Below are 27,280 nucleotides of genomic sequence, written 5' to 3'. Positions count from 1 at the left end.
AACCTAAGCCCAGTTTTGAAGTACATCTGTTCCTTTCCACAAACCGGATGTTATATGATTGGCGTGTCGACGAACCAATAAATGACAAATTGAACTTTCCAACCAATTAGTGAGTAGAGGCCGAGACTATTGAGGCTTTATGTTGGGGAAGCCATCATTATTGTTAATAACATACAATTTATAATTAGTGAGCTGTTTACAGTTAAAACAATTTTATTTCAGTGTTTCACTTGAAACATATGGCAGAGCTGGTTTAGTCCATGGTCTCCAATCTGAGAATCATCATTCAATTTGTTGATTGGATTATACTGAATTGTGGGTTTGTGTTCAATACCAATACATTTTATTTGTCATCCTTGAGAACCAAAGGGAGAGAGACATCCATTAATCACGTCACTCAATTATATAAAGCTTCTTATTTCTGAAGTTGTTGGAAAACATTAGGCAATTATAACCAGTAAATTTGTTTGATGTGCCAAATTTCATCCTCCGTGGTTCCTCAATTGAGATCAGCTAGCATAGATAAGTGCGGCACAGTAGGGGGAGGTAGGCCTGGGGGGAGGGGGGGGGTGCTTTTTCGGAGGGTCAGTGCAGACTTGACGGGCCAAATGGCCTCCTGCACTGTAGGGATTCTATGATATGGATTAAATGAAAGCAGAATCAGGACAGCCTTTCAAGCCGGCTCTGCCATTCAATGAGATCATGGCTGACCTGTGACCAAACTCCATATTGACTTCTCGTTATAGCTCGTCTCACTGGATAAACCTGCAAGCCAATTCCTTCCATTTTAAATGCTGTGGGTAACCTTAGCAACCTATGGCTAAATGTAGCCTCACGTTCATTTAATTTGCTGTGATGAGAGCAAAGAAGAAGCATCACAGTTTAAATGCTTCTAATGATTTGTTAGAAACGACTCCTTAGTAATGTGCTCTCTTGAATGTATGCAAGAACGCTTTTGGTTTATTCTTTCTAGAGGTCTGAGTGGAATAAAATAAACTGGACTATATTAAATCTTTTGAGTAACAGGGAACCAAGGTTTAGCAGCTAAAGGTTCACATGAGGATAGCTATTGTGGTTAATCAAAACAAATCATACTTGTGTGGTAGGAATACTCTACAAACACTGCAGTTGAGGCTTGTTTCATAGATAAAATGAAAGTAAGTTTGTTGTCAGGGTATATGCATACTTACCAACTTTAACAAAATAAAATAACCCCATTACAGAGCAACATATTTACTTATTTTCTCTTTAATGTTGTGACACTTTTGGATACATGCTAGCATTCATCTAGCTAGACCACTCAAGTGACCTCAGCCATGGTTAATGTCAGGAGCTGTATAAAATCAGTAAGGAGGCGTGACTTCAAATCTGCCAGACAGCTGTTCTGAGTTGACCTCCTGAAAGTGCATGAATGCTTGTTTTGCAAGATAGAATGTAAGTGATCCAAATATATTTGAGATTGTGTGGCATTTTTGTTTTGATTTATGATGGAAATTCTCTCACTGGCGCTCAACTGTGTAATCGAATGAGAGCTGAATGACTTCTGAGAAGGAACTTGGGAAAATAGTGCAGATACAGAAATAATCCTTTGCAAATGAACCGGTATTATGTGCATGTGTATGGTACTAGATTGGCACCACATTGTTTATATTAAGTGTTTACTATTAAGTTTGGTTGATAATTTTCCATTTCCATTGAGACTTCCTATACTGCAAATCTTTTTTGACACCTGTAGTGCAACCTGTTTTAAGTTTTTCTCAAAATATTATGTAATTTTATATTTTTAAGTTTTCCCTACACTTCCCTTTGAAGATTCACTATTCTTCTGAAAAATGGTTACGTTTGTTTTGTTCCTCTTGTTTCAGAAAAGATAGCTGAATTCAACCAGTGTTGAACCTACACGCAAAGCTGAACTCAACCAGTGTTGAACCTACAAGGCAAAGTTGAGGTCAGAATAACCAAATTTGATCAGCGTGTTGAACCTGCATACAGAGCGGTTGAGGTCAAATGGTTAAGATACCTATATTTTCCTGTCTGTCCTAGGGATAACATTCCTCTACATCTTAGCAGTGTAGATACCATTTGTAGAAGCATCTCTGAGCCTCATCTACTTTATTCCAATCTTGAAAGATGGTCTGAGTTATAAAGAGAGGCTGGATAGGCTGGAACTATTTTCCCTGGAGAGTCGGAGGCTTACGGGTGATCTTATAGAGGTCTATAAAATAACGAGGATCATAGATAAGGTAGATAGTCGACATCTTTTCCCAAAAGCAGAGGAGTCGAGAACTAGAGGGCATAGGTTTAAAGTGAGAGGAGAGAAATACAAAAGAGACTAGAGGGGAAATTTATTCACACACAGGGTGGTGAGCATCTGAAACGGGCTGCCATGTGGCGTGGTAGAGGCGGGTGCAATTTTGTCATTTAAAAAGCAGTTAGACAGTTTCATGTGCACGGTGGATATAGAGGAAGTGGGACTGGCTTAGTGATAGAAACTGGGCGGCGTGGGCAAGCTGGGCGGAAGGGCCTGCTTCCATGCTATAAACATCTATGACTCTATTTCTCTACTGCCATTGTCGTCTTAGGTTTTTTATTTGGCTGTGCCTTCCTGATTGGCGATGCCAACGATTTTTGGTAGGACAGAAAGCAGTTGCTGTGGAGGTCAGTTGAATATGTCTGTGCCGATCAGTGGTACCGTATCTGTTTTGTACAGAGATGATCAGACATAATCCCGAGTATTGGCTGCGGCAAGCAGACTTTCTTATTTTCTGTTCTCTTCGAGCAGTTGGGAATTATTGCCTCTGCAGTTACCCACATTTTCTTCGCTATTGTGGAACTATACTTCAATAGATCCATTTTTCTATTGGGTATCGATGATAAACAGTCTGTCTTTCCAGTAATGTACGAAGTCTTACAACACCAGGTTAAAGTCCAACAGGTTTGTTTCGATGTCACTAGCTTTCGGAGCGCAGCTCCTTCCTCAGGACCTTCCTCAACCTGAGGAAGGAGCTGCGCTCCGAAAGCTAGTGACATCGAAACAAACCTGTTGGACTTTAACCTGGTGTTGTAAGACTTCGTACTGTGCTCACCCCAGTCCAACGCCGGCATCTCCACATCATGGTTTCCAGTAATGACTTGCTAATTATAAGTTGTCATTAATTTAACTTTGTGTTCTTGCAATCTTCTAAATATGGCAATTAGTACAAATCAAAGCAGGCACTGTAGCCACCTGAGTTGGCCACTTCCCGACTTAAAATGGAGAACCGCAAAGGCTGAAGGGAAATTCAGCCAACACAGGCAAAGACGAGCAAATACAGAAATCATGTGTATTGGAATCTGCAAAACAACCAGACAGCACGGAAACCAGCAGCCATCTGCATAGTAATGCAGCAGCCGTCTGCATCCGTCTGCATAGTAATGCAGCAGCCGTCTGCATAGTAATGCAGCAGCCGTCTGCATAGTAATGCAGCAGCCGTCTGCATAGTAATGCAGCAGCCGTCTGCATAGTAATGCAACAGCCGTCTGCATAGTAATGCAGCAGCCGTCTGCATAGTAATGCAGCAGCCGTCTGCATAGTAATGCAGCAGCCGTCTGCATAGTAATGCAGCAGCCGTCTGCATAGTAATGCAGCAGCCGTCTGCATAGTAATGCAGCAGCCGTCTGCATAGTAATGCAGCAGCCGTCTGCATAGTAATGCAGCAGCCGTCTGCATAGTAATGCAGCAGCCGTCTGCATAGTAATGCAGCAGCCGTCTGCATAGTAATGCAGCAGCCGTCTGCATAGTAATGAGCGATTCCAGAGCACAATGGCAACAGTTGAGGTGCATAAAGCCAAGCCAGACTCCTCGGCGCCAGCAGGAGCCAAGACAAAGGAAGGCCAACGGACACGTAGGGACCGCCCAACGATCAGGGAACCGCTCCAGCATTGGAGAAATCGATCCAAGTGATCGGAAAGTAGTCCAATCACATGGAACCAGGTACAGGGTCCGGCCCGAAGGGCTGGAAGCCCCTGAGGACTATAAAGTAAAGCCCCCAAGTTCAAATCGTTCTTCTTTGGCAGGGTCACTCAGCAACTTGAACCAACCCTTGACAGTGACCTGCCTCCAACCAAGTAAGTCTCAAGTCAACGCTCGCTACGAGATAGGCGCTCCTAGCTACCAGTCCATACCAGCTTTTGAATCCTGCAGACTCAGGACCTGAACGAAAGGCCATTTGTTCCCGTGACCTGGTGGGCCAGTCCAAAGCTAAGTATAGGCCTTTTAGTGATAGGAATAGCCTAGAAAGTAGAGTTTATGCATGAGTAGTGATTTACTGTGTATAATAAATGTGCTTTGATTTGAATCTTACTAATTGGTGTGTTGAGTTATTGATCATTATTTGAACTTGAACCTCGTAGCGGTATCATAAAGATACCTGGTGACTCTAGAGCAAAGGTTAAACAAACCGAGCAAATTATGAATTAAGAGCTAACCAAAAGTTAGCAACATATTACTGGCGACATCCTGACGCGACCCGATCTAGAAGTGGCTTAACCACTCCGGGAGAACCCAAAATTTGAATTAGAAATCCAATTGGGAACAGAAAACCACAAGTATTCAAGCAGTTCTGATCAATTGTCATAATTCGGAAGTGTGTTAATGCATGCGTAACTAACAGGGCTATAAGGTAAACTGATCGATTTTTTGTTGCGACAAAACTGTCGGGCGTTTGTATTCCGGAAAATAGCGAAAGCCGTACACGTAATTACAGCACCGCCTTAATACCCCTCGTTCCAAATTTTAAGAGAAGTATTCAGATAAGAAAGATGGCAATGCAGGCAATGCAACGCCTCATGGACCCTGAAGAATTTGTGGTCGCAGCGACCAGCAGCAGAGTAGGACAGTGTCCCGGTTGGGAAGAGGAAATCAGAAAGTACCTCAGAGGGAAAGGATGGCCCCTTTTGGAGCGAATTCTGTGAAAATGAGGAAATGGGTCCTGGGAGTATAGGACATACTTGGTGGGAGAACCTGAGCGAAATCTATAAGAAAAGCTTGGGAAAAGCTCGCAAGCCGATGGCAATCGTGTCCTGTTTGGCACAATTGCGAGGCACAGAGGAGGTTGTTCGGACGCTCCGTAAAGAGATAGAGGAGACACATCGAATGAGTAAGGTCGATGTGAGCGAGATAGAGAAAGAGAACCTAGAATTAAGAAGGAAGTTAGCAGCAAAGGACGGACAGGTGGATGATGCCAAGAGGGCACGTGCACCAGTCTTGTCTGGCGCACCCAAGCAGCTTCCAGACACAATACGAAAAGGCCTATCAGGACACGCAACGTGCAGTCCTGGTAAGAGAGGAAACCGAGAAACAGGTAGAGGCATTGCAAAGGCAGTGTAGCGACCTGAAAGCAGCATTACGAGCACTCCATACTACCACCACGGAGCACAGACAGCTAACTAGATCACGCAAAGTGCCGGAAGCAGATTGCAGAACTGCAGTCTTTACTTTCAGTTCAGAATGGGTTCCAGAGCACCTTTGGATCCCAGTTAGATACAGAAGACGGCCCGGATTGGGAAGAATTAAATGAGACCGCACATAGATATGTTCAGGGAACATGTGCGCAAGGAAAGCCCCAGAAGAGAAAAGCGCCCCAACCCCCCACAGAGCAGATAATTCAGGCGCCAATGAATCCAGTAACCACCGCACAGTCAAATCGGAAGGAGACACGGAATTCCTGTACACGACCCCCTTAACTGTGACGCAATTACGGGACGCGTGCGAGAAAATCACACCGTTCCTCCCCACCTCAGACCCCCACCACTTTGCTAGAGTAAAGCAGCAGGCGAAAATGTACGGCCTGGATGAGCGTGCGCACGTGAAGCTCACAGTTTTGAGTTTAGACCCATCGGTCGTAGCAGCCCTTCCCGACCCACAGAGTGTAGGAGGAGGCACCCTTGCAGAAATGCACGCAGCGATCCTAGACGCTATCGGCTACAACAGAGGTGACCCCGTAGAAGGCCTGAATAAGTGCAGGCAGAAAAGGACAGAACACCCCACAGCGTTTGCTGGACGCCTGTGGATCCATTTCACAGTTTTTGGAAATTTAGAACGTGCCCATTTGTCCCAAGACGCTATGGCCAAATGGACCTGCACCCTTATCTCCCATGCCACAGAGGCAGGACAAAAAGCCTGTACGTATTATGACCCCTCAGAGGAAGCCCACAATGAGAAATGGGTTTTAAAAAGTTTGTCCCGCGCCTGGGAACAGTCTGTACAAAACAAACCCACAGTTAGGAAACCCGAGGAACAACAGGCAGAAGCAGACATCCACACAGTGAAAACGCACCAGAACACCGCATGAGTGAACAAAGGCAGGAACAGCCCCCCACAAAAGCCACAGGAGTGTTACAACTGTGGACAGTTAGGACACTTTGCACGAGAATGCAGTGCCCCACGAAAGCCACAGAGAGCCCAGCAGGCAGGCACTCTGAATAAGAATAGGACAGCCCATACATAGTGTGAGCACCCGTTCAGACCAGACGGACCTGAACGGAACGGACTGACTGTGTTCGGGCTCCCCCAGTTGGGTCTGCGACACCCTTTGGGATAGGTCCGGCCAACCAGTAGTTGCAGCAAAGATACGGGGGCAGCCCATCGAATTTCTCGGGGACAGAGGAGGGTCCCGCACCACAATCAATTCCTCCCCCATATTCCAGAAAGACACGTGGCCCACTACAGCCACCATCACCCTCAGCGGCTTTACAGGCCACTCACAACAGGGACACATCACCGCCCCTGTACCCATTCAAATCGGCAACATCACCACCAAGCACCCCATAGTCTTAGTCGACCTGCCCCACACAGCAGAACACATTTTGCGAATCGATTTTATGAATTCCCACAACCTGTCCTTTGATCCAGTAAACCAGTTTGTCTGGAGAATGGCAAAATCCGCAAGAGCCCCCGCAACACTCACAATAGGAGAATATGCAAACAAGATTAGCGCAGTCGGCGAATTTTGGTTTGACCCAACCACAATTAGCACCGACAAGCAGGTTAGGGCAGTTCTGCAGAAGCACAGGACAGCATTCACGACCCACAAACACGACTGTGGCCGGATGACTGGTTCCGTTCAAATCACAGGACCTGACCCTGGACCCCAAAAGCAATACGGATTTCTACAAGAGGCAGAGGGAGAAATCGCAAAAGTTATCGACAGCTTATTCGAGCAGGGCGTACTCAGATCAGTAGCCTCCACTAATAATGCCTCGATTTGGCCAGTGAGAAAGCCCGATGGATCATGGCAACTGACCATCGGTTACCGGGACTCAACAAGGTCACCCCCGCAGCAGCCCCCACGGTAGCCACAAGTCCCGAGAACATGCTCAAACAGGGACTCAACTCAATACTTTACGGTTTTGGACATCAGTAATGGATTCTGGTCCATTCCATTGGCAAAAGCGTGCCAATACAAATTTGCCTTCACTTTTAAAAGTCAGCAGTACACGTGGACATGCCTTCCACAAGGATTCCACAACTCCCCCTCCATTTTCCATCGCCAGCTAGCAAATGGATTATCAAAATTTTCTCGCCCCGAATGTCTGGTCCAGTATGTGGACGACCTATTACTGCAGACAGACACCAAGGCAGAGCACATCGAGCTTCTGGCCGAACTCCTGGAACTCCTACAGAAGATTGGTTGCAAAGTAAACCCCGAAAAGACCCAGATTTTGAAAAACAAGGTAATATATTTGGGTGCAATTATCATGCACGGTAAGCGCGAGATCGAGCATAAAAGGATTGACTCGATTGCCAAATTGCCCCTTCCCCAGAATGTTTCAGCCCTCCGGTCGTTTTTAGGACTGGTTGGCTGCTGCCGAAACCACATTGACTGTTTCGCCAGCAAGGCAGCACCCCTCTCGAAACTCCTAGAGAAAGGAGCCCCTTGGGAATGGCTTCCGCAGCATATGGATGCTGTGGATGCTTTGAAAAGAGGCCTCATTGCAGCCCCCGCACTACAGGTTCCAGACCCGCTTTCCCCCTATGCTATAGAGATAGCTAGCACAGACAGCACCCTTTCGGCCGTGCTCCTCCAGGATTGGCACGAACAGTTAAGATCCGTGGCTTACGCCTCCAGAGTTTTAGATCCTGTGGAGCAGGGATTTTTAACCTGTGAAAGACACCTGCTCGCAGTTTTCTGGGCAGTTCAGTATTTTTCTTACATAACCGGACTAAACCCTATCACAATCCTCACAGAACACACCCCCACCCAGCTTTTACTTGACGGACGACTCAAGGACGGTACAGTTAGTCAGATTAGAGCAGCTAGATGGACCCTTCTTTTGCAGGGACGGGACATCACTGTTAAAAGGACCAAGACCCACACTTTCTTAGCCGATAACCTTCAGTACCCAGGCACCCCCCATGAATGTGAAAGCATCTCACTGCACCACAACACAGGCCCCTTTATTGCGAAACCCCCCCCCAGAAAGATAGGTAGTTCACCCAGAGCCCCCAGCACACAGCCACGTGCGAACCTTTAAGGATATATGTGGATGGTTCTTCCACTATATTGGAAGGGAAGCGCATTACAGGATGAGGCATTTATGTTGAGGACGTGCCCTAGAGGAAATATCACTAAAGCTACCAGGCCACTTAGGCGCGCAGGCGGCAGAACTAGCAGCCGTTGCATACATTGTGGATCACCCAGATTCCTTCCCCAGCCCAGCAGACATATACTCAGACGGCCTCTATGTCTGCAACAGCCGTACAGAATTCCTACCCCTGTGGAAAGCAAGAGGTTTTGTTTCCGCAGACGGAAAATCCCTCCCTGCAGCCCCATTGCTCCGCCAAATATTAGAAAAAGCACAGAACAGGACATTCGGAATCGTTAAAGTTCGCAGTCACCACCTCATGAAATGTAAACGCGGATGCACTAGCAAAAGCAGGTTCCAGCATCGATATTTTTGGACACCCCCCAAAAGCGTACCAATGCAGATCAGGTCTCGCAGACTAATATCGAGGACTTGGTGCAGGCCCAGAAGCAGATAACAATCTCAGGGAGATTTTGAAAGGACAATTTCCAGCCCCCTATGATAGATTTAAAAATGCACTGACCACACATGACGGTGTGGTGTTAAAAGACACCCTTTATGTGGTTCCTGAACAGGACAGGAATCAGTTCATTTGTTTGTTCCATGACAGTCATGGACATCAGGGAATTGACCCCACTACAGCCCACCTCAGGCAGCTCTGTTGATGGCCAAGTTTAAAAGAGGATGTAACGCACTACGTTGTGAATTGCCTTATCTGCCCCCAGAACAATCCGCACAGATACGCAAAGAAAGCTCAACGTAGCCACACCCGCCCCGTTAACGGCCCCTGGACTAACCTCCAGATTGATTTTATAGGACCATTGCCCCCTTGCAGGAATGGTTACAAATACGTATTAGTCGTCATAGACACTTTTACGAAATGGGTAGAGGCATTCCCATCCAGAACGAACACGGCAAAGACCACCGCAAAGATCTTAACCCACCACATCTTTACGAGATGGGGACTCCCCCGCAGCATTGAATCCGATCAAGGTTCCCATTTTACGGGACGTGTCATGAAGAACGTCCTCACGATATTTGGCATTACCCAAAAATTCCACATCGCATACCACCCCCAGTCAAGTGGTATCGTGGAGCGCATGAATCGGACCCTAAAATCAACCCTCAGAAAAATGGTCCAACAAAACAACACCACTTGGGATTCAGTCCTCTCTCTGGCGCTGATGGTTTTGAGAAATACTGTCTCAACTTCCACAGGTTACACCCCCCACACTCTCATGACCGGACACCCCATGAAAGGCACAGAATTTTTATTAGGATTGGACTTGACCAGCCCCGAAGTGACGGCCCTCACACATGAGAACGCAGTAAAACAACTAGTTGAGAATGTAAAAATGGCTCAGCTAGCAGCCGCCGTAAGATTAGGCACACGGAAGAAACGGAGCAAGGCCTGTTTCGACAAGACCGTGCATGCGACTGAGTTTGAGGTAGGACAGCAGGTCATGCTCTCCATCTATAACCCCAGCACATTCCTGTCACCGAAATATTCGGGTCCGAACTCCATTGCGGACAAAGTAAGCCCCTCCGTCTATAAAATTAGGTACCCCAACGGAAAGACTGCGTGGTTCCATATTAACCAGCTTAAGGCATATGGCCCACAGTCCAACCACGCACACCATGTCATGCTCGACGCAGCAGAACACATCCCGCCCACAGCCAACGTATCCCTACCCTCCCCCAACACGACCACCACATCCACGGACTCGCCCTCGACTCCACCCCCGACCTCTAGACCCCGCCCCGGAACGCCCACAGACCGCAGCAGCAGCGATCCTACCCGGGGATTCCATCCAATTCTTACCCGTCGCGGCCCATACGCACCTCATTTCGGCACTTTTGGTTCAAAAAGTTTTGTTTTGTTTTCAGGCCACCCTTAGGTTGCCATCCCTATGCTATTTACATCCTCAAACATTTGGATGGTAAATCGCACAGCCAGTGAGACGGCTCGCACTGTTTCAGTATTTTTAAGTGTGTCTTGTCCTGAATATTCGGTTTAAAAAAAAATAAAAAAATGAGGGAGTCACACATGGTGATATTGTAAAGGAAGAATTGGCACTGAAGGACAGACATACTAACGCACGAGATATTAACCAAGATAGTAACAGACACTATGCTTGAGCCATAGAACTCCAGAAGCTCCAGGAAAAGAGACGAAACGGAAAGGAAGAGAAGAGAAAGAAGAAGACAACAATGAAGACGGCATACGTGTTTTTCGTCATAATGTGTACCCGGTTGCACGCGAACGCGAACCCCCTGACCCCAACCCCCCCCCCCCAGCCGTTAATGATTCACTTCCCCATAGCACCCAGAGCCCAGTAACAGGCAACTCCACACCATCATGGTGTGATAAGCTCATAACGTGGTACTCCCTTACCTACGTAGTCAAATCCCTATTAGTGTTGGCGATATTCTGCAGCATCGTGCAGACTATCCACATGAGGAAATGGAGAAGGAGAGCCTACCGCGCTAGCACCCCGGTATACAAAATGAGATCCCCTATTTTCGGTTTTCACCAGGCCCCCGAACCCCTCGATCTATAATAAAGGATATTCGTTTGCGTTCTTCTGTAAATAAAGAAATGGAAAGATTGTACAACCCTGTGTTTGACTGCCAAGCCAGGAAAAATGTAAATGCTGCTTTCATTTTGTATTGTTTAGGAAGTTAATATGACTGAATGTTTGAGTGAGTGTAGTTTATTGAGGATAGTTAGAGGTACCGTTTTTTAAATTTTGTAATGAGTGTCCCTGTTTTGACATAGCGCCACTTAGAATGTTAGATAAAAATGTTCTTGCATAGTTATGGCCAGTGTAGAGGCCATAGAAGAGTGCTCGCCGGGTCAGGGAATGAAGACAACGCAGTTATGTGATCCTTCACGCTTCGCGTTAGGATCACAAGGAGGGAGTGTAGCCACCTGACTTGGCCACTTCCCGACTTAAAATGGAGAACCGCAAAGGCTGAAGGGAAATTCAGCCAACACAGGCAAAGACGAGCAAATACAGAAATCATGTGTATTGAAATCTGCAAAACAACCAGACAGCACGGAAACAAGCAGCCATCTGCATAGTAATGCAGCAGCCACCTGCATAGTAATGCAGCAGCCACCTGCATAATAATGAGCAATTCTAGGGCACAATGTCAACAGTTAAGGTGAATAAAGCCAAGCCAGACTCCTCGGCGCCAGCAGGAGCCAAGACAAAGGAAAGCCAACGGACACTTAGGGACTGCCCAGCGATCAGGGAACAGCTCCAGCACTGGAGAAATCGATCCAAGTGATCGGAAAGTAGTCCAATCACTTGGAACCAGGTACAGGGTCCGCCCCGAAGGGCAGGAAGCCCCTGGGGACTAAGTAAAGCCCCCAAGTTCAAATTGTTCTTCTTTGGCAGGGTCACTCAGCAACTTGAACCAACCCTTGACAGTGACCTGCCTCGCTGCCTCTAACCAAGTAAGTCTCAAGTCAACGCTCGCTACGAGATAGGTGCTCCTAGTTACCAGTCCATACCAGCTTTTGAATCCTGCAGACTCCGGACCTGAACGAAAGGCCATTTGTTCCCCTGACCTGGTGGGGCAGTCCGAAGCTAAGTATAGGCCTTTTAGTGATGGGAATAGCCTAGAAAGTAGAGTTTATGCATGAGTAGTGATTTACTGTGTATAATAAATGTGCTTTGATTTGAATCTTACTAATTGGTGTGTTGAGTTATTGATCATTACTTGAACTTGAACCTTGTGGCGGTATCATAAAGATACCTGGCGACTCTAGAGCAAAGGTTAAACAAACAGCAAATTACGAATTAAGAGCCAATCAAAAGTTAGCAACAGCACTAGTTTGGCTAACTGACTTATTTTGCTGTTGCTGGTGATGCTGATGATGCAGTAATAAGAGCATGGATTTCTAGCTTCAGGATTGTAGTTTCCATTCATGGATTAACTGAATTGATCTCTGCACGGTACGCTTGAATGATGCAGTTTCAGTGTATGTAGGGGCACATTTTGCTGGACAGAATGCGCCTGGCAGTGTTCCTCATTTTTTTGCAGCTTTGACCTGGAGTTGGTTTACCCTATGCTAGAAAGCCTTGTATTCCATGATCCGTAATGCTTCAACAGTGCTTGTTCACAAAAATGCATTCTGAGTAGATTTAGACTTTGGACTTTGAAGCAGTTGACTCTGCTGTATCCGTTTTGTTTCACCTTGTAGCTGGTTAGCAGCAATAGAGCTGAAGCGGAGCATTTGGTTAACTTTGTATAACACGGGCATCTGGTATCTACCTGACAATGTAAAAAAATTTCCCAGGTATGTCCTTTCACAAAAGACAGGGAAATTCCAACCTGACCATCAGTCTATTTTCAGTCATCAAAGTGATGAAAGATGTTGCGACAGAACTATAATGTGGCACTTAGGCAGCTGATGCCCAGTTTGGTTTCCAAACTGTTTGGACAAAAAAGTTGGATTCCAGAGATGAGGTGAGAGTGACTGCCCTTGACATCAAGGCAACATTTGACTATGTGTGGCATCAAGAAACCCGAGCTAAATTGAAGTCAGTGGTCATTGGTAATGGTGTTGGGGAAGGGGGGGGGGGGGGGGGAGGAGGAGGAGGAAGAAGGGCTGGGGAGGAAGAGAGAGAAAACTCTCATTAGTTAGAATCATACCTAGCACAAAGGAAGATGTTGCAGTTGTTGGAGGTCAATCATCTCATTCCCAGAACATCACTGCAGAAATTCCTCAGGGTCGTACTCTTGGCCTAACCATCTTCAGCTGCTTCATCAGTGATCTCCCCTTCATTGTGAGGTCAGAAATAGGGATGTTCACTGATGATTCCACACTGCTCAGCACCATTTGCAACTCCTTAGATCCTGAAGGAACACCTGGATAACATTCAGACTTGGGCTGATAAATGGTTAGTAAGATTTATGCCACAAGTGCCAGAAAATGACCATCTCAACAAGAGAGAACAACCATTGGTTACTGGTTATGAACAGGCCTTGGAACAAGTTGGTGAACAGCTTCCACGTCTTGCGGAAGCCTTCCTCTGATCCTTGGATGGCATACTTTATTTTCTCCAGCCTGAGAAATTCCGTCAGGTTGGACAGCCGGTCTGTAACCTTTGGTGGTGCTACTAATCGCCAGCCGAGCAGGAGCTCTAGCGGACGATCGGGGAGGGGAGGGAAAGGCTAGGGCATCAGCTCTCCCCTCCATGCGAAGAGCTTTGACTGCTCTGATACCCCAAAGACTGCCACTAGTGGGCACGTCTCTACCCTCGCTCCCCCAAGGCTGGACGTGGCCTGAAAGAAGGATGTCCAGCACCTGGCAAGTCTGGGGCAGGACCAGAACATGTGGTTGGCCAGGCTTCCCTGGCACTGTTCACACTTGTCCTCCACATCTGGGTAGAACCCCCTCATTCGTGTTCTGGTTAGATTTGCCCTGTATATCGCCTTTAGCTGCACACATGGAGGTGAACTTTGCCCTGTGCAGTGCTTCGATTCAAAGTCCTCCTATTTCCCTGCCTAGTTCTTCCTCCCATTTCTTTCTTGTCTCATCCAGGGGTGAACGTATCTCCTCTGATAGTCATCGCACTGTTCCCCTCTCCTAGTTCATCTGTGCTGAGTAGTCCTTCTAGTAATGAGTGTCCTGGTAGCTGGGGGCACAATGTCATTTCCTTCCCTCTTGGGAGTTGGAACTTGTCCATGAATTCCCTCAAGGTCAACTACCATCCGTGTACTTGTCCCTAACCACCAGTGTCCCCTCGTCCTGTCTCCACCTTTTGAAGAGGTGTCCAGTTTTACATTGGCGGCGGGGGAGAGACTGTGATTTTTTTCAGATGGAGACCATAGCTCTCATCTTTGTTAGTCTGACGTGTTGTCTCATTTGGTTCAATGACCGGAGCGTGGCCATCACATTGGGCTTTTTGAGTACCTGGCTGGGGGGGGATGGGAGTGATATTGTGGCCAGCGCTTGGAGGGATGTCCCCGTAGAGGGCTGTCCTCCTTTCTGACCCACTCCACTCTCGGCTCCTTGACTCTTCGCCATACCACTTCTGTGGTGGCAGCCCAGTGGTAGAACTGGTTTTGGGAGGGCCAGGCTACCACATTTCTTCTCATTTGTAGGATCTTTCTCCTAATTCTCGGGCTCTGCCCACCCCAAGAAAATGGCATGATTAGTTTGTTCACTGTGGTGAAAAAAGCCATGGGGATGTAGATTGGGAAGGATCTGAACAGGAAGAGGAACCTGGGCAGTGCGTTCATATTGATCATCTGGATTCACAGGGAAGGTTTCGCTCTTACTCAGGTTAAGTTTGTAATCTGAGAAGACTTCAAATTCCTTTAGAGGTTTAATTATCTTTTCCATTCTGGCCAGCTGATTTGAGATTTAGAGAAGCAGGTCATTGCATCGAGTGAGACTCTATGCTCTCTGTCTCCCTTTTGGATGTCTCTCCACCACTTCGCTGCTATGAAAGCAATTGCCAATGGGTTGGTTACCAGAGCAAATAGTAGCGGGGATAAAGGGCATTTCTGTCCCATGCCTCTATGCAGCCGGAAGTATCCAGAGCTGGTGGTGTTGGTTCGTATGCTCACCATGGAAGTGCTGTACAGTGGTTCCATCCACGAGGTGAACCCTGGAGCAAACCCAAACCGTTCCAGTACCTCAGAAGTATTTCCATTCAACCCTGTCGAAGACCTACTCTGCATCCAGGTTGATGATCACCTCTGGGTGCTCTCTCTCTGGATGGGGTCACGTTCACGTTCAGCGGGCTCCTGATGTTTGCTGTTAGTTGTCTGCCCTTGAAAAATCCCGTCTGATGGTGCTTCCGGGCCCCATCACCCATCTTTCCCTACGACCATCATGTCCAGTTCCGAGGAACTGCTCCATCTTCGAGTCCTCCTCCGGGGGCTCAGAGGCGTACAGCTCTCGGCAGAAGTTTGTGAAAGTCTTGTTAATCAGCGCTGCTACTAATCTACCGCTCCTATTCTTTACCTGAGCTTTTTTCCCTCATGGCTGCCTGCTTTCTCAGCTGGTGAGCTAGCAGGTGGCTGACTTTGTCTCCATGTTCATAAAACTGTCCTTCGTGACTGGAGGTGTTGGTGCACTATTTCCCAGGTCACAGTGTAGCTTTTTCCTCTCCGTCAGTAGTTACACGGCCGGGGCTGTGCAGTACTGCCAGTCCACCTCCAGTGTGGAGTCGACAAGTTGTTGCCTAGATGCTGCCTCCTTCCTATCTTTGAGCGCTCTGTACGCAGTAATCTCCTCTCTTATCACCGCATTCAATGCCTCCCAGAATGTGGAGGGTGAGACCTCCCCATTCTGCTTGCAGGTTACATACCCATCGATGGCTCGTGATATCCCCCCACAGAAGTCTTATCGACAAGGAGGGCCACGTCCAGCCTCCATGGGGGTTGTTGAGCCCGGCCTGTCTCCAACCTCGCATCCATTTAATGTGGAGCATGGTCAGAGATCACAATTGCGGGATACTCCTATTATCCCTGGACGCACCGAATTCACCACTACGATGAAGTCGATCCTAGTGTAGGCACTATGGACCTGGGAGAAGAAGGAGAGTTCCTTCTCCCTTAGGTGCGTGAACCTCCATGGGTTCACTGCCCCCCCACCTACTCCACGAAGGCATTCAACTCTCTTGCCATTTTTGACTGTTTCCCCGCTTTGGGGCTGGATCTGTCCGTTCGTGGGTCCTGTGCACAGTTGAAGTCTTCCCCCATAATGAGTCAGTAGCAGTCTATGTCGGGGATTTCTGCCATGGCCTTCTTTATGAATTCCGCGACATCTCAGTTGAGAGTGTACACGTTTACAAGGACCACTGGTGCCCCTTCCAGCTCACCGCTAACCATGTCCATTTGAGTACATAACCGTCTTTGTCACCATGAATGCCGTCCTCTTATTGAAGAGTATGGCCACCCTCTAGCCCTCGTCCCATAACACGACTGGTATGTCTGGCCTACCCAGCTCTTTCTTGCCTTCAGTCGGGGTGCATCTCGTGGAGGAAGATTACATTGGCCTTCAGACTTTTCAAATGGGGGAAGACTTTGGATCTTTTCACTGAGCCGTTAAGTCCCCTGACGTTCCATTGGACTATTCTAATGGGGGGGTTTCTGTTCTCCATCCCTGCCCCCACCCTCTCCCTGCTGGGTCAGTCTTGTGGATGCACCCCTGCACTACGGGGTTTCCCTTTGTCCAGGGGCCATTCGAGATGGCCGTTTTTGGTATTCTTGTTCCTGCTGTTGCACTGTGCAACCTGTTGTAACCAGAGTTCTACAACCCCCTCCCCCTTTTGCTCCCTGATTCCTCCCTGCACCTTTGTGCGCACCCCCCATATTCACTTTGCCAGACACTACCTTCCTGTTGGGAGCTGTTGCGGACCCCCTTCCCCATACTTCTCTGTGCTAGCCAGCTTGCTAGTGTGGTGTACCACCCCCCCCCCCCCCCACCCCCCCCGAGCACTTCCTCATCCGCTGTGTCCCCCCACCCCCTGTGTCCCCCACCCCCTTCCTGTTTCTGCACCTTACCGTTCTCACCCCCAGGGCCTTGTAGTAGGTTGAAAACGAGGCAGCTATATCTTGCGCAATTGCCCCTTAAAGTCCGTTCTCATTGCTGTTGCTGCCTTTCCAGTCCGGGTCTGTGCGCAAATTTGTCTACTTCAGCCGGTGCGGTGAAAGAATGTTCTTTTCCTTGAAAGATTATCCAGAGCTTGGCCAGATACAGCATCCCATGTACAAGGCTGCGTTGAATTCAGCCTAGCGTTTGGCCAAGTCTGCCCCAATGTCCTGTACACACGGATCGAGTGTCCCTCCAATTTACAGGACCATGAGTCTCTTACCCAGTTTAGGATCCTCTCTCTATCCTGGTACCAGTACAACTTTGCAATGATGGCCCGTGGTTGCTCTCCCATTTTTGGCCTCGGCTGGAGTGACCTGTGGGCTCTGTCTATCTCTAGGGATTTGGGGAAATTCTCCTTCCTGACCAGTGTACCCAACATCTGTGCCATGCACTCCGTAGGAATCCTGCCCATCAATATCCTCCAATAGTCCCACAGTGCGGAGGTTCTGGTGGCGCGACCGGTTCTCCTGATCCTCTACCTTCCCCTTGAGCGTTCCTTGGGTTGCCACCTCCATCTCCAATGAGACAATTCAGTCGCTTGGTCAGGCGCTGCTTTTACCAGCTCCCTTATCGTCGCTTCCTGCGCCTCCAACTGTTGCTCTGTCTTTTTCAGCATCTCCTTGAAAGGGGCCAGGGCATCCTCGACCGCTGCCTTCACTGTTGCCATCATCTCCAGATCAATAACGTCTCTGTGTGCTTTCGGAGCTCCTGCGTTCGGAGCTCCATCCATCGGCTTATTGGCGGGTTGTCCGGTATGTGTATCAACAACCAAGGCCGCTTGGTTGCGACCCGCTTCGTCTCGCTCAGTGTGTTTGCCGCCTTGTTCTTTCTGTCCAGATTCTTGCTAACTCTACCGTCTCCTCTGCCTTTTGAGTTGTTCATGGGCATCTCTCTATCTGTGCTGATCTTGGAGGAGAGAGGTTTTTTTTTGTTGTTGCAGGCTTAGTGGTCTATTTTTTGACTAAAAGTGCCAAATTCCAAACTTCCAGGAGGAGTGCCACCTTTCCTGCAACCGCTCAGCATATCCCGCCACGGAAAAGACAAAGTAGCCTGCTTGATTGGCACCCCATCCAAACCACTTCTCCCCACCGCCCAAGCACAGTGGTAGCTGTGTATACCATCTTCAAGATTGCAGCACCTGCGATCTCTACCACTTAGGACAAGAGCAGCAGACTTGTGGGAACACCGCCATTTAAAATTTCTTCCTCAAGCCACACAATACCCTGACTTGGGACTATATCGCTGTTCCTTCACTGTTGCCAGATCAAAATCCTGGAACTCCCTTCGGTGGTATACTTACACCACATGCACTTCATTGGTTCAAGAAGATGACTCAACTATCATCTTGTCTAGGGTAATTGGGCAAAGGCAGCAAATGCTGACCTTGCCAGTGGCATCCACATCCTGAGAAAGAATGCAAAACTACTGCATGTTATAACTGGCAAGTATCTCTTCAAACATTTTAAGGGTCCATGAAGCTAGAAAACATAATGATCAGTAATTAAGTTTGTTTATTTGGCATGCCAGCCTTTAATTTTCCTCCGATCCATGATGCTAAATCAGTGTTTTCAAACTTTTTTTTCCTTTTGCAGCCGACTTTGAACAATGCCGGCTGCGAGCAGCCTTCAAAAAGACTGCGACCATACATTAAAAAAATGCAGCCGCACTGCGCATGCGTATCCGCTCATCGGTGAGCATGCGCAGAGTTTTGCGCATCAGTCTCATCCTGCACTTCATTTCTCAAGCTTTGCTGTCCTGTAAAGCATAAAAACATGTGATGATTGAAACTCAACCACAGACCAGTCAGCAGCAAAACCTTCATGGGAGAAATCACTTCTTTGAGGTTCTTAATCCTCCGTTTTGGAATAGATGTATTAGTTAAGGTTTGATTCTTACAGCTCTGGAGTTGGATAGTGAATAAAAGAAGGATATTGGCATCTATTCGATAGATCTTTTTATTCAGGAAATGTGATGATGATTTGGTATCAATAAATAGGAAAAGATTATTCCTTGGAACATGGCAATGGGCCATTTGGCTCACCCAGTCAGTATTGGTGTTTATCCTTCACAAGGAAACAGTCCAAATCAGGTTTACCCACCCCATTCCCACACTCCTTCACCCTGTTTTCTTTTGTTCAGCCATCAGTTTAGTCTTGGATGTTAATGGTTACTGGTTCAACTGTAATCCTGGAAACAAACTCTACAAACTCAACTCTGAAGAACTTTCTCCTCCCTATTCTGCACCTCATGCATTTGATTGTGTATTGAAGAATGATCCCGTATTCTTGACTCCTCAACTACTGAATTAAAGCCCCAGCTCAAAAGAGAAGTCCATCTTTATTCCCATAATGTTTTGAGCAAGAATAGACTTGCAGAGACACTTGATGTTACCATCCTTTCTGTTCTTTTCTTGAAAACAGTGACCCAGACTGTTGCAACTATGCAGCTACTGAGTCTTCTTGTACTGCACCCAACTGTTCATTTTAGAGAGTGTGTGTGTCAAATGGTGTGTGGTTGTCATTCAGTGAAATACTGCAGTTGCAGGAACATCAAGGATAGACTGAATCTGTTCTTCACAAACTCCCCTTCCAATGTATGCATAGTTACAATGATCACTGGGTAATGTGACCAATGTGTATTTCCCCTCTAGTCTCTAGTTCTCTGAGGACTCAGAACAATAGAACATTACAGCGCAGTACAGGCCCTTCGGCCCTCGATGTTGCTCCGACCTGTGAAACCAATCTAAAGCCTATCTACACTATTCCATTATCATCCATATGTTTATCCAATGACCATTTAAATGCCCTTAATAGTGGCGAGTCCATTACTGTTGCAGGCAGGGAATTCCACACCCTTACTACTCTCTGAGTAAAAAACCTACCTCTGACATCTGTCCTATATCTAGCTCCCCTCAATTTAAAGCTATGTCCCCTCGTGCTAGCCATCACCATCCGAGGAAAAAGTCTCTCACTGTCCACCCTATCTAATCCTCTGATCATCTTGTATGCCTCTATTAAGTCACCTCTTAACCTTCTTCTCTCTAACGAAAACAGCCTCAAGTCCCTCATCATCATCATAGAATTTACAGTGCAGAAGGAGGCCATTCGGCCCATCGGGTCTGCACCGGCTCTTGGAACGAGCACCCTACCCAAGGTCAACACCGCCACCCTATCCCCATAACCCAGTAACCCCACCCAACACTAAGGGCAATTTTGGACACTAAGGGCAATTTTGGACACTAAGGGCAATTTATCATGGCCAATCCACCTAACCCGCACATCTTTGGACTGTGGGAGGAAACCGGAGCACCCGGAGGAAACCCACGCACACACGGGGAGGATGTGCAGACTCCGCACAGACAGTGACCCAAGCCGGAATCGAACCTGGGACCCTGGTGCTGTGAAGCAATTGTGCTATCCACAAGGCTACCGTGCTGCCTCAGCCTTTCCTCATAAGGTCTTCCCTCCATACCAGGCAACATCCTGGTAAATCTCCTCTGCACCCTTTCCAAAGCTTCCTCATCCTTTCTATAATGCAGCGACCAGAACTGCACGCAATACTCAATGCGACCGCACCAGTGTTTTGTACAGCAGAAGACAATTGTAAGGTTGCTGAGGTTTAACAATGCAGAATAGGTATCAAATATACATCGTTTTTATAGCTCTTACAACACTATAGATTTATTAACCCTATTAATCTAATGAAGTGATTCTGATAACTGATTTTATAAAACTTATGAGTGTGAAGCAATGTAGGTTCAAAGTAGAAAACACAATGGAACCAGAATTGGATTACTGAAGCTGGTATCAGATTGCCAAAGAAATCCACCTGGTTCTCTAATGTTCTTTTACAGGGATGGAAATCTGCCATCCTTACCTGGCCTGGCCTTCATATGACTCTAAACCCAAAATGTGGTTGGCTCTGAACTGCTCCTGAAATGGCCCAGGAAGACCAAACTGCTACAGGAAGGTCAACACTTGAGGGACTGCAGCAGTTTAAGGCAGCTCACAAACACCTTCTCAAGGGCAACAAATGCTGGCCTTTCCAGCAATGCTTCCATCCCAAAGAAGGATAAAAACATTATTTTTTGGGTAGAATATTTGGTATTATTAGTGATTGTCCAAAAGAGAGATGATTAAACTAGGAAACCTTGCTACCTAGAAATAAGATCTTTCACCGCGAGTGCTTGGCTCCCCTAGTGTGAATTTTGTTTTGTTCGGCATAGACCAAAAATATTTGTGAACATAATCTGAGAAATTTGGAACAGGCCCTGGAGCAAGGTGCTTGATAAGAATTGTCATGGGATATTTTGGGCTGGGGAGTGATGAGAGTTTGGACTTGCATTTGTTTTCTCAGAAATATTTCAATATCGTTGCATGAAATTGTTAGTGTCTCGCTTGGCTGAACTTGAAGAATCAGGCCTGTGCTTGAGCTAAAAGTTAGCAATTGTATCAGGATAGACTGGAGTCAATTACTATGGACTAAACCACCCGTTGAAGCAATTTTTTCAGAAGAATTGTGGAAGGTTAGCTACTATTGTCTAATTTGCTGCACGTTTTGGAGTCTGTGGCTTGGAGTGAATACACGTTTTTCTTTGCCTTCGAACACAAATGATTCTAAACTTGACCAAATGAAATCAACATTTAATTTGAACTGTGGCAACTGTAATGTCATCTTAGCCTAAGGTGTAATCATTTCATTGTCTAAATATCTTTGTTTATTGAACAGCACCTCTGTATTGTAGTCGATTCAGATGCATCCTTTTGGTCATTTTTAAATCCTTGCTTGTGCTTTCAGGCTACTTTCCCATCTGCCAATGAATTAAATTAACATTTCAATAACTTTCATTTTTTTGTGAAACATTGAGTTCCATTTGATGGTGACCATGCACTATCCATTTGTCCAAGCCCAGATCTGTAAGAAGTGATGTGCCATTGCTACAGCATGAATCCAGCTATTTATAAGCTATTACCAGCAGTAATATTGGCTTCTATTTTTGCTGTTCTAAATCTTAATTTCTACTTAAATTGTGCACATTTACCTTCCGACATCCGTTGAACAAAAAAGGAAACCAGGGGAATTGTATTAACTTCAACACAACACAATTTGCAATGATGATGCCTGAAGTGTAACAAGTTTTGTGTATGGCAAAACAGTGCTGTTTCTTTCAGAAATTAAAATAAAACATATCTCTGTATTTTCAATCTATTCTGTTTATTTTGAGTTCCTGTTTAGTTTTGTTTTATTTCCAATTTTGTTTTTATTTTTTCACTGTCTTTGACCCTGTAGGAATTATTGGGGTGCAGTTCCATGTGTGATTGTTCCCGTTATGCAAGTTCCTGGGTGGATTGATGCTGAGTGCAAGTGTGGGTTGGTAGGCTGTGAAAGCTGCACCCACTTGACATCACTGTGTACTTATCAATAGCAGAGGTCACTAGATAATGATAAGTGGAAATCATTCCCTCCTTGGAACTTCGTAGCCCAGTGATGCTGAGTCAATTGAAACATAACTCTGTCTGCATCCATCACCTTGTCTGTATGACTCAGCTACTTGTTATAGTTTCAAAGAATTTACAGTGCTGAAGGAGGCCATTCAGCCCATCGAGTCTGTACTGCCCCTTGGAAAGAGAACCCTCCTCCCTATCCCAGTAAACCAACTTAACCATTTTGGACACTAGGGCAATTCAGCATGGCCAATCCACCTAATCCGCACATCTTTGGACTGTGGGAGGAAACCGGAGCACCCGGAGGAAACCCACACAGACACTGCACAGACAGTGACCCAAGCCGGGAATCGAACCTGGGACCCTGGAGCTGTGAAGCAACTGTGCTAACCACTGTGCTGCCCATTGTAAATCCATTGAACCAAGATGATCTCTTGCAATGCCTAAACTATTCTTAAATGATATCTAGAAGCAGTTTGATCACTACAGAATTTCCTTCCTCACAGGAGGCAAGTTCTTTTTCCACCCATGTCTTGGAAAGTTGACGAGATGTCTGTTTTCCACTTAAAGTTCACTCAAGGGATCATAGATTTGGGAATGTGTTGCATTGTTGCCATCTGGGGTGGGTAGGATGTGTAGATTGATTGAAACATGGGAGGGAAAAATGGGGGGTGGAAATGATGTGGCGATCACCCCAAGAGCAGCTGCTTCTGGAAAGGTTTAGGTTTAACTCCATGGTTTCTGATCGTCAACATTGGATTGTTTCCCGTCGGTCCTTCAATCCCACATAAAATGGTTAATCAGATTGCTAAATCAGTGATAGGCTTCCATTAATAAACTTTTACGTTGTCTTGGTTTTTAGTCTTTGTTTTGCCATATTCTAGTATAGAACATTTGCTGTAAGAGTACAAATCTAGTGAAACTGTTGAACCCTGTTAGAGGATCTAGGAATGCACTGCAATTAATATCTGAAATATGTCATGCTTTTTATCTGTGCAGGAGTCCGAGTGGATGTCTTCATGGATATTGTTGATATATTTAATCCCTTGATAGCCACCGACCACTTGGATGACGGTCTGATTTTAGAGCCAGACTTAGAAAGTGAAGTTTGTGATTGTGGCACAGAACCAGACATCCTGGGAGGTTCTTTAAGAAACATGCTGAGTGACAAAGATCCTATGCTAGGATCTGCTAGTGCACAGTTCAGCCTGCCCTTTTCAGATAATGAAGATGGCAACTTTCAGCTAACTTGCTCAACAGGTAGGTCTGACTTACGTTTTGGCTGCAGTGCCTGCAAAAGCATTGTGGGCTAGTGTCGCCATTTAGTATTTGTATGAATGGGTGGACAAGATTCCCTTCCCCCACCCCTCTCACCCCTTGTCCCAAGCCTTCCCTTACACAATGCCAGAACCTCTGAAGGCACCAGTTGAGTTTTCAAGGGATTATTTAACTGATTTTACATTGGGAAAAATCTTGTTTATGTTATGGTGAGATTTTTAAAAAGCCAAACATAGATGCATGCAAGTTTAGGGAGCTCCTATCATAGCCAGCAGGCATGTTGGGCGAACCTGTTGAATTATTGTTGTGTTGGCATATTGAAGTTTATTTCCAATTTTGTGTTGTTCACCCCTTGAAGCATAGAATCGTTAGAGCACAGAAGGCCATTTGGACCATCATGTCTGTGCTGGCTCTCCTAAGGGCTATTCACCTATTGCCACTGCCCTGTCCCCTCAATTCTGCATGTTCCTCCCTTTCAGATTCTTAAAACATTTGGAAACTGTAAAGATTTACACGACAAAAAGTGACCATGTGCCTATTGTGTCTGCCAGCTGAAAAATGAGCCATTCAGCCTAATGTAATTTTTTTTGCACTTGTTCTGTAGGCCCGAAGGTTAGGGGACCTCATGTACATATCCAGGCATCTTTTAAATAAGTTTAAAAAAATATTTTTTATTCTCCTTTTTCACATTTTCTCTGAAATTTACACCCAACAATAAACAATAATCAGTAACAAATATGTCAATCCCCATATCAATAACAACAATCCCATCCTCTCACCAAACCCCAAACATTAGCCCGCATGTTCACATAAACAATTGACAAAAAAGGAATTAGAAATCACCCATAGTCACCATCAACACACACCGCCCCCTCCCACCCACCCCCCCAACTAATGTTCGATGTTATCCAGTTCTTGAAAGTGCATGATAAATAATGCCCATGAATTGTAGAACCCCTTCATCCTTCCCCTGTTTCTGTCTCTGCTACCCTTTCAGGCATTGAGATGCAGACTCCAGATTAACTTTTCCTAATCTCCCTTCTCGTCTTTCTAGTGTTCTCATTAAATTTATCTCCCCTGACACTGATCTCTCTGCCAAGGGAAACAGGTCCTTCCCTTCCAGTTTTTCCAGGCCCCCCTCAACCTTGTACACCTCAAATTAAATCTCCCACAGCCACCTCTTTTCGAAGGAAATTACTCCAGCCTATCCAATCTTTCTGCATAGCTGCAATTTTCCAGTCCTGGCAACATCCTTATAAATCTCCTCTGTACCCACTTGAATGAAGTTATATCCTTTCTGTAATGAGGTGACCAGAACTGCATGCTATATCTATTCAGGTTGGTAGCCCAACTAGTGTTATACAATGCCAGCCTAACCTCCCTGCTCTTCTATTCTATGAAGGAAATTATTCCATATGCCTTCTGAACCACTTATTCAGGAACCTGTGGACATGCTCTAAATTATGTTCACTCTCTCCATACCTCTCGGTACTGCCTCATTATTGTTTAGTCCTTTGCCTTGTTCAATCTTCCCAAATGCATCAACTCACACTTGTCTGGATTTTAAAAAAATAATAATTTTATTCTCCTTTTTCACATTTTCTCCCGCACACTTGTCTGGTTTGAATTCCATTTGTCACTTTTCCGCCCATCTGACCAGTCATTGATCTCTTCCTACAGTCCACAGCTTCCCCTTCTCATCGGCAATCCAGGTGGCCAATTTATGCGTCATCTGCAAACTTCTTGATCATGCCCCCTAGATGCATGTTGGAGTTAGCACTGTACTATGTCTAAGGTAACTTGAATTGAACACAGTTAGAGTGTGTATTGAAGTGACTCATATTAAAGCTGAGTTGAAGTTAATATTGGGGTCAGGTTTGGGAGGAAGCAAATATTCACATCAGTTATTATTTGAGCGGTAGAGAAAAAACAATTGCATTGGAGCTATGTAAAATATGTCTGACAGTGACAAAATTATTCAGGTTATAGTCTTCTAGTTGAATTCAGAATTACAATTAAGGTTAGCTTGGATAATTATTTAACCTTTAAAGTATATGCATCTGTAATTTAGATTAAAATAATTTCTTAATGTAACTCATTAGTGATGCCAGCAATTGGTTTTAATCCATTCAACAATCATTTGCTGTTTTCGAAGTGCTAGAACCTTATAATTTAGCAGGTCTAAAGGGAATTATTTTCAAGAATACTTTTAATAAAACATGCCACTGTGCATGTAATCAAGTTAATATGTATTATAACCAATATTAAGGAGGTGCACTAAATATAGACTTCATTTTTAAAACTGTTTTGAACTATTGGCTAGGGCTTTATTATTTATGTTGCTTCTTCTGGACATGTCTGAAGACAAGTGAACTTGGTAGAAATTATTTTTTTTAAAAGGTATTTATAGAATAGGGAGGAATTTTATTTTATTTAAGGAAAACTTACAGCTGATTCTATTTTTTACATTGGAATGTGTTTACAAAATAACTTGTAAATGTCACAAAATTAGCACATCTTGAAATATTTTTTACGCCAACCTAATTAAAAAAAAAAAATCCAAACTCTGAAACAAAATGAGTTTGTTCAAATTCTGTTTCTTTTGAAAATGGGCTTGCTGACTAGTGGATATACAGAATTGAGGATTTTGCATATTACCAAGGCTTTTTTGTCGATTTCACTTTTTTCCCAGGTGCCACATTTGGAGTAACAATTTAACTTCATAGTAAATATCTGAAACTGCAGCCCTGCAGTAATGCATAAGCACTATTGTGGAATTACTGGTTATGAACAGGGGAAGGTGGTACTGATTCCAGTGGCTCACTAGATAATTGAGTCTGACAAACCAGAAAGGTCTCAGGGTCACTGCTGAGTTAGCTGATTTCAACTTGGCTGATAGTAATGTGGCATTACGTTTGGCCTAGCACTTGTGTTTGGGAGGGGAAGTGAAATCAACCATGGTTCCTATGCCTGGATGGTGGAACATGGGCAGGTTTGAACTGTGGTGGTCGGATAGAATTGTGCTTTAGCTGTGACTTCCCTTATTTAATTGAGTATGTTTTAAGAACAGTCAGTTAGGTATCTAAGAGTTGCTGAAAGCTGTGGAACTGTACCACATCCCAGATTGGATTGGGGCTTCTGGAAAAGTGGAGAAGGAAAATTGAAAAAAGTATTGATGCAGTGTGGTTAAAACTGTTGCTTACCAATGAAAGAGTGGACATCTGTTGGGGCTTTTGGGTGCTATATCTCTCTACTGTTGCTCTGGCATGTGTCCTCAATCAGGACATTGGTTGTTTAAATGTTTTGGATGGGCAAACTTTCCTGAAAACCTGGTAGTCTGTGCGTGATGGGAGGAATAATTTTTTGTTTT

At 45.6% G+C, this 27,280-nt stretch overlaps 1 protein-coding gene across 6 annotated transcripts in view; it reads left to right on the top strand.

Moving 5' to 3' along the window:
- phf3 (PHD finger protein 3) overlaps positions 1 to 27,280 on the top strand; it is a 190,992-nt gene that overhangs the window by 22,730 nt on the left and 140,982 nt on the right. For 2 of the 6 annotated variants that reach the window (XM_072498390.1, XM_072498391.1), the window contains 2 exons: positions 1,866 to 1,948; positions 23,632 to 23,892. The exons of 1 other annotated variant lie outside the window; for it this stretch is intronic. In XM_072498390.1, the coding sequence (XP_072354491.1) occupies positions 23,652 to 23,892 (241 nt within the window). In that variant the 5' untranslated portion in view covers positions 1,866 to 1,948; positions 23,632 to 23,651. The remainder of the gene's footprint in view (positions 1 to 1,865; positions 1,949 to 23,631; positions 23,893 to 27,280) is intronic. 3 more of the 6 variants (XM_072498393.1, XM_072498395.1, XM_072498392.1) reach the window with 2 other exon arrangements.

Source organism: Scyliorhinus torazame, chromosome 4 (assembly GCF_047496885.1).
Source record: "Scyliorhinus torazame isolate Kashiwa2021f chromosome 4, sScyTor2.1, whole genome shotgun sequence".
Taxonomy (NCBI): domain Eukaryota; kingdom Metazoa; phylum Chordata; class Chondrichthyes; order Carcharhiniformes; family Scyliorhinidae; genus Scyliorhinus; species Scyliorhinus torazame.
This window is presented reverse-complemented; position numbering and strand designations above follow the sequence as displayed.